Genomic DNA, 12,437 nt, shown 5'->3' with positions numbered 1-12,437 from the left:
AAATCCACTGAGCCAGTTTTCATCATTTGTTTCTATTCTGTTGTGGACCTGTAAGACTTACAAATATAATTTTTCTTTTCTTCAGTTCAAGGTCCGCAGTCCAGACTGAGATGAGCCCGTCCTGGCCAATCGCAATGAAGTTGCCATCTGGCATAGAAGATAGGTCCACAAGAGGATCTCTGTGTGGTGTTTCCTTCACTGTAGCTGGAAGGTGAAAGGACACCTGTCTGGATCGCGAGGACAGAGGCTCCTCTGCCATAGGATACTCCAGCTAGGCATGGGGAGAATAAAGAGGCAAACATTTATTTATTTATTTATTAGGATTTATTTACCACCTTTTTGAAGGAATTACTACTACTACTACTATTTAGCATTTCTATAGTGCTGCACAAACATAGAAGAAAGACAGTCCCTGCTCAAGAGCTTACAATCTAGTAGACAAAAAATAAAGCAAACAAATCAATTAATGTGTAGAGGAAGGAGGAGAGGAGGGTAGGTGGAGGCGAGTGGTTACAAGTGGTTACAAGTCAAAAGCAATGTTAAAGAGGTGGGCTTTCAATCTAGATTTAAAGATGGTCAAGGATGGGGCATGACGTAGGGGCTCAGGAAGACTATTCCAGGCGTAGGGCGCAGCAAGGAATAGACTTCCTGAGCCCCTACGTCTTGCCCCATCCTTGACCATCTTTAAATCTAGATTGAAAGCACACCTCTTTAACATTCTCTCAAGGCGGTGTACAGTAAGAATAGACCAAACATGAGCAATAGGCAATTAGAGCAGTAAAAATATTCAAACAACAATACAAAGTATGGCACAGTATCCTGCTTATTTTCGAACGAGAAGGCCGGCCATCTTCCGACACAAATCAGGAGATGGCCAGCTTTCTCCTAAAGACAGCCAAATCGGTATAATCGAAAGCCGATTTTGGCCGGCTTCAACTGCTTTCCGTCGCGGAGCCGGCGAAAGTGCAAGGGGGCATGTCGGCAGTGTACCGAAGGTGGGACGGGGGCGCGGTTAAGAGATGGCCGGCTTCGGCCGATAATGGAAAAAAGAAAGCCGGCTGTGACGAGCATTTGGCCGACTTTACTTGGTCCCTTTTTGTTCACGACCAAGCCTCAAAAAGGTGCCCCAACTGACCAGATGACCACCGGAGGGAATGAGGGATCACCTCCCCTTACTCCCCCAGTGGTCACCAACCCCCCTCCCACCCAAAAAATAAAAAAACATTTTTTTGCCAGCCTCTATGCCAGCCTCAAATGTCATACCCAGCTCCATCACAGCAGTATGCAGGTCCCTGGAGCAGTTTTTAGTGGGTGCAGTGCACTTCAGGCAGGCAGACCCAGGCTCATCCCCCCTACCTGTTACACTTGTGGTGGTGAATGGGAGCCCTCCAAACCCCCCCTCCCCAAAAAACCCACTGTACCCACATATAGGTGCCCCCCTTCATCCCTAAGGGCTATGGTAGTGGTGTACAGTTGTGGGGAGTGGGTTTTTGGGAGGGGGATTTGGGGGGCTCAGTGCACAAGGTAAGGGAGCTATGTACCTGGGATCATTTTGTGAAGTCCACTGCAGTGCCCCCTAGGGTGCCCAGTTGGTGTCCTGGCATGTGAGGGGGACCAGTGCACTACAAATGCTGGCTCCTCCCACGACCAAATGCCTTGGATTTGGCCGGGTTTGAGATGGCCGCCATTAGTTTCCATTATCGGCGAAAACCAATGGCGGCCATCTGTAACGCCGGCGATCTCTAAGAGATTTGGCCGGCCCCGACCGTATTATCACAACGAAAGATGGCCGGCCATCTTGTTTCGATAATACAGTCGGGTACGCCGCTTGACGGGGCCGGCGTTAGAGATGGCCGCCCTTATAGATGGCCTACCCCATTCGATTATGGCCCTCTATACTACTTACAATGTGAATACAATATGTAATAGAACATTATAATTGATAGTGAAGGGTAAAGCAAAGATGTAACATACAGATGGGTAAGTAAGTAGGAAGAGTTAGAAAGTAAAGTGACTGATTTAAAGCAAGTTGCACATGAGGTCAGAGAGATGGTAGGGTATTATTATGGATTAAGAACTGGTTGAAAGATAGGAAGCAGAGAGTAGGATTGCGTGGCCAGTATTCTCAGTGGAGGAGGGTAGTTAGTGGGGTCCCGCAGGGGTCTGTGCTGGGTCCGTTGCTTTTTAATGTATTTATAAATGACCTAGAGATGGGAATAACTAGTGAGGTAATTAAATTCGCCGATGACACAAAATTATTCAGGGTCGTCAAGTCGCAGGAGGAATGTGAACGATTACAGGAGGACCTTGCGAGACTGGGAGATTGGGCGTGCAAGTGGCAGATGAAGTTCAATGTTGACAAGTGCAAAGTGATGCATGTGGGTAAGAGGAACCCGAATTATAGCTACGTCTTGCAAGGTTCCGCGTTAGGAGTTACGGATCAAGAAAGGGATCTGGGTGTCGTCGTCGATGATACGCTGAAACCTTCTGCTCAGTGTGCTGCTGCGGCTAGGAAAGCGAATAGAATGTTGGGTGTTATTAGGAAGGGTATGGAGTCCAGGTGTGCGGATGTTATAATGCCATTGTATCGCTCCATGGTGCGACCGCACCTGGAGTATTGTGTTCAGTACTGGTCGTATCTCAAAAAAGATATAGTAGAATTGGAAAAGGTACAGCGAAGGGCGACGAAAATGATAGTGGGGATGGGACGACTTTCCTATGAAGAGAGGCTGAGAAGGCTAGGGCTTTTTAGCTTGGAGAAGAGACGGCTGAGGGGAGATATGATAGAAGTGTATAAAATAATGAGTGGAATGGATCGGGTGGATGTGAAGCGACTGTTCACGCTATCCAAAAATACTAGGACTAGAGGGCATGAGTTGAAGCTACAGTGTGGTAAATTTAAAACGAATCGGAGAAAATTTTTCTTCACCCAACGTGTAATTAGACTCTGGAATTCGTTTCCGGAGAACGTGGTACGGGCGGTTAGCTTGACGGAGTTTAAAAAGGGGTTAGATAGATTCCTAAAGGACAAGTCCATAGACCGCTATTAAATGGACTTGGAAAAATTCCGCATTTTTAGGTATAACTTGTCTGGAATGTTTTTACGTTTGGGGAGCGTGCCAGGTGCCCTTGACCTGGATTGGCCACTGTCGGTGACAGGATGCTGGGCTAGATGGACCTTTGGTCTTTCCCAGTATGGCACTACTTATGTACTTATGGTTAAATATTATCTCATACAGTGGTTAGTGGATGCACATTCCAGGAGTCCCTTCAGCAGCCCAAACACGTTTGCATCCTGAAAAAATTAACAGGTTGATTTATTTTTAATCAGTGCTGGTTGAGACCTACAGCAGGGATTTAAAAACAAAAAAACATATTGCCTCAGTATAACTCTCTGATGAGGACGCAGTTAAGAGTATTGTGTGCAGTTCTGGAAAACTGGATGGAGCAACTATTAAAATGTTGAGGGGTCTTTTTAGTAAAGTGCACTGAAAATGGCTTGCGGCAGGGGCGCAGCCAGACTTCGGCGGGAGGGTGGTCCAGAGCCCGAGGTGAGGGGGCACATTTTAGCCCCCCCCCCGGCGCCGCCGACCCCCCCCATGCTGATCCCCCTCCCCCCCGCTGCCGCCGCCGCCACCACCACCAACAACTTTGACCCCCCCCCACCAACGACCCTCTCAACCCCCCTTCCACCGCCAACCCTCCCCCGCCGAGGTCCTCTTCTTCCAGCGCAAGGCTTCATTCTGTTTCTGTGAGTCTGCTGTGACTAGAACCAGTCTAAAGCAAACGTTAATAGCAAGGTAAGCTTTGTGCATCTAGGCCCCAGTCTCCAAAGGGAACTTGAATATAACTGAACGGTAAATAATATGGACTGAAAATGCCTACAGTACACTGGGATATAATTAAAAAAAAAAAACTAAGACCGGTCAAAGGTTATTTTATGTATTTATTATTTTTTATTTATTGCACTTGTATCGCACATTTTCCTACCTATTTGCAGGCTCAATGTGGCTTACAAGGTAAAATTATGTATAATCATACCTGATAATTTTCTTTCCATTAATCATAGCTGATCAATCCATAGACTGGTGGGTTGTGTCCATCTACCAGCAGGTGGAGATAGAGAGCAAACTTTTGCCTCCCTATATGTGGTCATGTGCTGCCGGAAACTCCTCAGTATGTCGATATCAAAGCTCCATCCGCAGGACTCAGCACTTAGAGAATTACACCCACGAAGGGACACTCTGCCCAGCTCACCACCGCCGAAACGGGGGAGGGGAATTAACCCAGCTCATCCCCACACAAGTGGGGGAGGGGAATCCGTCCAGCTCATCCCCGTGGAGCGGGGGAGGGACACCACACCCGCCGATGCGGGGGGATCTGGCTTATCCTGCAACCGCAACCGCGGGAGGAGCTGACTGACCCTAACACCGCCGAAGCGGGAGGGGTACAAAACTGCCCTACAGCCGCACGAAGCGGGAGGGAGTGCCGGCAGAATTTTAAGTCTCAATCCAGCCCCGTATAACGGAGGGGAGAGGAATGCAGCAGCTCACTGTAACACAAACTCGTCTTAACTCTTGAAGAATCCAAGTGAAAAAACTTGAACACGAAGTCTTTCTGAAGTAACTGAAGACTAAACTTGAACCTGAAATGCAACCAGAATAAAAACAGTATAGATATCTGGGAGGGGCTATGGATTGATCAGCTATGATTAATGGAAAGAAAATTATCAGGTATGATTATACATAATTTTACCTTCCATATCATCAAGCTGATCAATCCATAGACTGGTGGGATGTACCGAAGCAGTACTCACCCAGGGCGGGACATAGAAATCCCTGACCTCAACACTGAAGCTCCAAACCGGGCCTCCGCCCGTGCAGCCACAGTCAAACGGTAATGCTTGGAGAATGTATGAGCCGAAGCCCAAGTTGCCGCCTTGCATATCTCTTCCAAGGAGACGGATCCGGCCTCTGCCATCGAGGCCGCCTGAGCTCTCGTGGAGTGAGCCTTCAGCTGGATAGGCGGCACCTTCCCCGCGGCCACATAAGCCGCTGCAATGGCTTCCTTGACCCATCTTGCCACTGTAGGCTTAGCAGCCTGCAGACCCTTACGAGGACCTGCAAACAGGACAAACAGATGATCCGATTTCCGGAAATCATTGGTCACTTCCAAGTATCTGATGATGACTCGTCTCACATCCAGATATTTAAGAGCAGAGTACTCCTCTGGGTAGTCCTCCCTACGAAAGGAAGGGAGACAGAGCTGCTGATTCACATGGAAGCGAGAACCAATCTTGGGCAGGAAGGAAGGCACTGTGCGAATAGTCACTCCTGCCTCAGTGAACTGCAGAAAAGGCTCTCGACATGAGAGCGCCTGGAGCTCGGAAACTCTTCTGGCTGAAGTGATAGCCACCAAAAAGACTGCTTTCAACATCAGGTCTTTCAGAGATGCCCTCGACAAGGGTTCCAAAGGCGGCTTCTGCAATGCTCTTAGCACCAGGTTGAGATTCCATGCAGGCACCACTGAGTGCAGAGGAGGGCGCAGGTGATTAACTCCCTTGAGAAAGCGCACCACATCTGGCTGCGAAGCCAGGGAAACACCCTTCAGGCGGCCCCTGAAGCAAGCCAGAGCCGCTACCTGGACTTTAAGGGAACTGAGCGACAGGCCTTTCTCCAGACCTTCTTGCAGGAACGCCAACACTGAAGAAATTGGAGCAGGGAAGGGAGAAAGTGAGCCTGCTTCACACCATGCTGCAAAGATACGCCAAACCCTGGCGTAAGCAGTAGAAGTAGAGCGCTTCCTCGCTCTCAGCATAGTGGCGATGACCTTGTCTGAGAAGCCCTTCTTCCTCAGACGCTGCCGCTCAATAGCCAGGCCGTAAGACCAAAGGGAGAGGGATCCTCCATCACCACGGGACCCTGATGTAACAGGCCCTGCTCCACTGACAGCCGCAGAGGATCGTCGACTGAGAGCCTGAACAAGTCCGCATACCAGGGACGTCTGGGCCAATCCGGACCCACCAGGATTACCCTGCCGGGATGCTTTGCCACCCGGTCTAGCACCCTGCCCAACATGGGCCAGGGCGGGAACACATAGAGGAGCTCTTGTGTCGGCCACTGTTGGAGAAGAGCATCTACTCCCAGGGATCGAGGGTCCCGTCCTCTGCTGAAAAAGCGCGGCACTTGGCCATTGGCCGATGACGCCATCAGATCTAGGCTCGGCTGGCCCCAGCGCTTCGTGATGTCCAAGAACGCCTGAGCAGATAGTTGCCACTCTCCGGGCTCCAAGGTATGGCGACTGAGAAAGTCCGCCTTGACATTCATGACTCCGGCAATGTGGGCCGCTGAAAGCTGCTCCAGGTTCGCTTCCACCCACTGGCAAAGACTCATAGCCTCCTTGGCTAGAGGGGCGCTCTTGGTACCTCCCTGGCGGTTGATATAGGCCACAGCCGTGGCATTGTCCGACAGGACCCGTACAGGCTTCAACACCAGTACCGGGATGAACTCCAATAACACCAACCGAATGGCTCTGAGTTCCAGGAGGTTGATAGACCACTTGCCTCTGCAGGAGACTAGAGCCCCTGCGCTGTCCTTCCCAAGCAGTGGGCTCCCCAGCCCATCAAAGAGGCGTCTGTCGTGACGACAATCCACTCCGGGGTCACCAGAGGCAATCCTGCAGACAACTTGTCTGTCTGCGTCCACCAGCTCAGCGCCTTGCGCACTGCTGGGTCCACGGGAAGGCGCACAGCATAATCCTCCGACATCGGAGTCCAGCGCAGCAGCAGAGATAGCTGTAGTGGTCTCATATGAGCCCTGGCCCAGGGCACTACTTCCATCGTGGCCGTCATAGAGCCCAACAGCTGCACGTAGTCCCAAGCCCGAATAGGAGAGGCTACTAGGAACTAGTCCACCTGAGCCTGAAGCTTGACAATCCGATTGTCTGGCAGGAACACTCTGCCCACTTGGGTGTCGAATCGAACTTCCAGATACACCAGGGACTGAGTCGGGCGCAGCTGGCTCTTCTTCCAGTTGATGATCCATCCCAGGGAGCTCAAAAGAGCAATTACCCGGTCCATAGCTTTGCCGCACTCTGCATAAGAGGGGGCTCGGATCAACCAGTCGTCCAGATAAGGATGGACTTGTACTCCTTCCTTTAGCAGGAAGGCCGCTATGACCCCATTACTTTGGAAAAGGTCCGCGGAGCAGTAGCCAACCCGAAAGGGAGGGCTCTGAACTGGAAGTGTCGTCTCAGGACTGTAAAACGCAGAAAGCGTTGGAGAGGAGGCCAGATGGGAATATGCAGGTACGCTTCCTTGATGTCCAAGGAAGCCAAGAACTCTCCTGCCTTCACTGCCGCTATAACAGAGCGGAGAGTCTCCATGCGAAAGTGCCTCACTTTCCAGGCCCGATTGACCCCTTTGAGGTCGAGGATAGGCCGGACAGAACCTCCTTTCTTTGGAACCACAAAGTAAATGGAGTAACGTCCCTTGCCAATCTGATTTTTTGGCACCGGAACGACCGCACCCCGGCGGATCAGGTTGTCCAAGGTCTGCTGCACTACCACAGCTTGACCGGAGACTTGCAGGGAGAGAGTACAAACCCGTCTCTTAAGGGTTGGCAGAACTCTAGCTTGTAGCCGTCTCTGATGACTTCCAGCACCCACGCGTCTGAAGTTATAGTGGTCCACTCGCCCAGAAACGAGGACAGCCGTCCTCCAATCTGCACTGGGGCATGGACCAAGGCCCCGTCATTGGGTACGAGACCCTGGGGGAGGACCGGAGGGAGCACCTCCGGGACGGCGGTCTCTGCGAAAGGAATGCTGCTTGGGGGAGAAATTCCTCTTGAAGGAAGAGGGGGCAGAGGAACCCGACTTGCCCGGGCGGTACCGATGGGCTTCCTGCAACTGTCCTCTGGAGGTATCGGGACGAGTACTAACCCGAGCCCTGACCTCTGGTAATTTCTTGCCCTTAGACGTGCCGAGATCGGTCACGATTTTGTCCAGCTCGACCCCAAAGAGCAGCTTGCCTTTAAAAGGCAATCTAGCCAGGCGGGATTTAGAGGCGTGGTCAGCAGACCAATGTTTCAGCCAAAGCCACCGCCGCGCAGAGACTGTCTGAGCCATGCCTTTAGCTGAGGCTCTCCAGACATCATACAGCAAGTCTGCCAAATAGGCTAAGCCCGATTCCAGGGCCGGCCAATCAGCCCTCAAGGAATGATCCGAGGGGGAAGCCCGCTGCACCAAAGTCCGGCACGCCCTGGCCACATAGGAGCCGCAAACTGAGGCCTGCAAACTTAAAGCAGCTGCCTCAAAGGACGACCTTAAGGCCGCCTCCAATCTTCTGTCTTGGGCGTCCTTTAGGGCCGTGCCACCTTCCACCGGCAACGCCGTTTTCTTAGTCACCGCAGTGATTAAAGAATCCACGGTAGGCCACAGATAGGCCTCACGTTCACTCACAGCCAAAGGATAGAGGCGGGACATAGCCCTAGCCACTTTAAGGCTCGTTTCCGGGACATCCCATTGAGCCGCAATTAAGGTGTGCATGGCCTCATGCACGTGGAAGGTTCTAGGCGGGCGCTTCGTCCCCAGCATAATGGCAGAGCCAACAGGGGCTGAGGGAGAGACGTCCTCCGGAGAGGAAATCTTCAAAGTGTCCATGGCCTGTAACAACAGGTTGGGCAAATCCTCTGGGCTAAAAAGCCGCGCTGCAGAGGGGTCATCTGCTCCAGCCGAGCGGGGATCTATCTCCTCCAAGGAATCCGCAAAGGATCGTTGGGAGACCTCAGACACGCTGCCCTCATCTACATCGGAGGAGACTTTACCTCTGGGAACCTCAACCTCTTTATCAGAAGAGGGAGCAGGGGCAGCGTTTTGCATGAGGAAAGCCTGATGCAGCAGCAAAACAAACTCGGGGGAGAAACCCCCCAGACTGTGCACTTCCGCAGCCTGGGCAACAGCCCTAGACGCACTCTCAACCGGCGCTCGCAATAGCGGGGGAGAGACATGCTGCGCATCCAAAATGGCATCCGGCGCGAAACTCCGTGAAGGAGCCGCGCGGGAAGAACGGCGCTTAACTTTAGCCGCTTTTGTGCCGTCGCCCAAATTAAGGGCGTTCATGGCATTAATGTCTCCAACCTCAAGGGCGGCCCCGAAGAAGCCGTCCGAGCCGCGTGGCCGGCCAAGATGGCGGAGGCGAGGAGCGGGGGATGGGCGTTTATGGCGGGAAAAAACCGCCACGCCGGAGGAACGACCGGGACATTCATCGGTCACTAAACTATCACCCATCAAGGGCGAATCAGGTTGTAAAACCCCCGCATCCCCTCTAGAAGCGCTCCAGCGATCCGGGGAGCGACCCTTTGCGCCCTCGCCCTCCGACGCCATTGCCACGAGGAGAAGAATCGGGGAACCCCCTGCCCGCTATAAAAAGGTAAAATTACCTGCTTGCCGCTCCGAGCTGTAACGAACTGGTGTCCCAGTGAGTAGCTGCAATGAACGTTTAAAGAAACGTCGAATTAAACGCCTTTAAAGACGTTTAAAAATATATATATATATTTTTTTTTTAAACGGAGCCAGCGGGAGGGGGGAGAAAAGGAGGGACCTGGCACCACCAGGTTTGCACTTGCTCAAAAGAGCCCTCAACCCCAGGCCTCAACAAAACCTAAGGATTAGGCTTGGAGGCCTAGCCAGAGCTGCTGCTGTGTGTGACCACCACCTGCTGAGATAGAGAACATACTGAGGAGTTTCCGGCAGCACATGACCACATATAGGGAGGCAAAAGTTTGCTCTCTATCTCCACCTGCTGGTAGATGGACACAACCCACCAGTCTATGGATTGATCAGCTTGATGATATGGAAAGATCTGTTATGGCATCGCCATTCCAGGGTAGAGATACAATTGGTGTTACAAAGAGATCGAGGATGACAAAAAAGATCTAGACAGACAGTGTAGCAGGAAGACGTTCAGAAAAGGGAAGGGTGGTGAAGTGTTATAATCAGAGCTTTTTTTGAGGGGGTACTTGGGGGTACTGAGTACCGACACCTTTTCCATTGTCTGCTAAAATTGACCCGTGATCACCAAGTTTTAATGAAAGAGCTCAGGCTCTACACACCAATTCTGCCTTGTCATAGATTCTGTGACTGGTTTCAGGGGGCCTGGCTATTGTGGGGTGGGTTCCTCAGTGATCACCCCCACGCCTGAAGGATGACCTGGCATTTGAGTACCGGCACCTTTTTTGCTAGAACAAATGCACTGGTTATAATTAAGTTATGGATTCTCGTGGTAGGCCTTGTGGAAGAGGTAGGTTTTCAGAGATTTGGGAAAGTGAGTTATTTCGTTAATTGTTTTCAAGTTAGTTGGTAGTGCATTCCACAGCTGCGTGCTCATGTAGGAGAAGCTGGTCGCATGTGTTAGTCTGTATTTTAATCCTTTACAGTTGGGAGAGTGTAGATTAAGAAATGTGCGGGCAGATCTTTCAGCGTTTCTGGGAGGTAGGTCCACAAGATCTAGCATGTAGGTCGGGGCGTCTCCGTAAATGATTTTATGAACAATCGTGCAGATCTTGAATGCAACTGAAGTTACCCGATCTTTCCACTCATAGTACACCACAAGGATGTTGGGCCTAACGGGAAGAGGCAGGTGTACATGTGTAAAAAAGCTGAAAAGAGTTAAAGAAGCAAATGACATAGAGAGGGGCAGATAGCAAAAACAAACCAGATCAAAGGAAGGATTTTGGAGCAAAATGAATATAATATTGCCTTCTCAGCCAATGCATAATTAAACTCTGGAATTCGTTGCCGGAGAACGTGGTGAAGGCGGTTAGCTTAGCAGAGTTTAAAAAGGGGTTAGACGGTTTCCTGAAGGACAAGTCCATAAACCGCTACTAAATGGACTTGGGAAAAATCCACAATTCCAGGAATAACATGTATAGAATGTTTGTACGTTTGGGAAGCTTGCCAGGTGCCCTTGGCCTGGATTGGCCGCTGTCGTGGACAGGATGCTGGGCTCGATGGACCCTTAGTCTTTTCCCAGTGTGGCATTACTTATGTACTTATGGAGCAAAATGAATATAATATTACCTTCTCAGCCATGTGTGAGATGAGTTGTTGAACTGTTTTCTTGTCTCTGAAAGAAACACATATATTCATCCTTTTGATGAGACACTGACAAGCTTGTGCTAATTTTTATATGTATTAATTGTACAACACATTGTGATATTTCAACTGATGTCCTGTTCTCACACAGAATGCTAGGAATTATTAGGAAAGGGATACATACATACATAGTAGATGACGGCAGAAAAAGACCTGCACGGTCCATCCAGTCTGCCCAACAAGATAAACTCATATGTGCTACTTCTTGTGTATACCCTACCTTGATTTGCATCTGCCATTTTCAGGACACAGACCGTAGAAGTCTTGCCCAGAATTAGCCCCACCACCCAAACACCAGCCCCGCCTCCCAATCTCAGCTGAGGATCCATTCCTTCTGCACAGGATTCCTTTATGCTTATCCCACGCATGCTTGAATTCTGCTACCGTTTTCATCTCCACCACCTCCCGCGGGAGGGCATTCCAAGTATCTACCACTCTCTCCGTGAAAAAATACTTCCTGACAGTTTTCTTGAGTCTGCCCCCCTTCACTCTCGTATCATGTCCTCTCGTTCTACTGCCCTCCCATTTCCAGAAAAGGTTTGTTTGCGGATTAATACCTTTCAAATATTTAAACGTCTGTTTCATATCACCCCTGTTTCTCCTTTCCTCCAGGGTATACATGTTCAGGTCCGCAAGTCTCTCCTCATATGTCTTGTAACGCAAATCCCATACCATTCTCATAGCTTTTCTTTGCACCGCTTCAATTCTTTTTACATCCTTAGCAAGATACGCCCTCCAAAACTGAACACAATACTCCCAAGAATATTATAATGCCTCTGTATCGCTCCATGGTGCGACCTCACTTTGAGTATTGCGTTCAATTCTTGTCACGTATCTCAAAAAAGATATAGCGGAATTAGAAAATATTCAAGAAAGAGTGATCAAAATGATAAAGGTGATGGAACTCTTCCGGTATGAGGAAAGGCTAAAAAGGTTAGGGATCTTCAGCTTGGAAAAGAGACAGCTGAGGGGGGATATGACTGAGGTCTACAAAATCCTGAGTGGTACAGAATGAATAGAAGTGAATCAATTTTTTACTCTTTCAAAAAGAACAAAGACTAGGGGAGCACATGAATAGCCATACTGGTTCAGACCAATGGTCCATCTAGCCCAGTATCCTGCTTTCAGCAGTGGTCAATCCAGGTCACAAGTATCTGGCAAAAACCCAATTAGTAGCACCATTCCATGCTACCAATCCCAGGGCAAGCAATGGCTTCCCCCAGTGCATGTCAATAACAGCTATGGACTTTTCCTCCAGGAACTTGTCCAAACCTTTTTTTTTAAAG

General features: G+C 50.1%; 1 protein-coding gene across 1 annotated transcript in view; it reads right to left on the bottom strand.

Annotated features, from left to right (window-relative positions):
- LOC115462710 (WD repeat-containing protein 49-like) overlaps window positions 1–11,118 on the bottom strand; it is a 169,344-nt gene extending 158,226 nt beyond the window's left edge. Inside the window, exons 1-2 of the mRNA XM_030192712.1 lie at window positions 11,077–11,118; window positions 62–271 (exon numbers count right to left, since the gene is read on the bottom strand). Of these exons, the coding sequence (XP_030048572.1) occupies window positions 62–271; window positions 11,077–11,088 (222 nt within the window). The 5' untranslated portion in view covers window positions 11,089–11,118. The remainder of the gene's footprint in view (window positions 1–61; window positions 272–11,076) is intronic.
- Window positions 11,119–12,437: the final 1,319 nt, after the last annotated feature.

The sequence above is a fragment of the Microcaecilia unicolor genome, chromosome 2 (genome assembly GCF_901765095.1).
Source record: "Microcaecilia unicolor chromosome 2, aMicUni1.1, whole genome shotgun sequence".
In the NCBI taxonomy this organism is placed as follows: Eukaryota; Metazoa; Chordata; class Amphibia; order Gymnophiona; family Siphonopidae; genus Microcaecilia; species Microcaecilia unicolor.
This window is presented reverse-complemented; position numbering and strand designations above follow the sequence as displayed.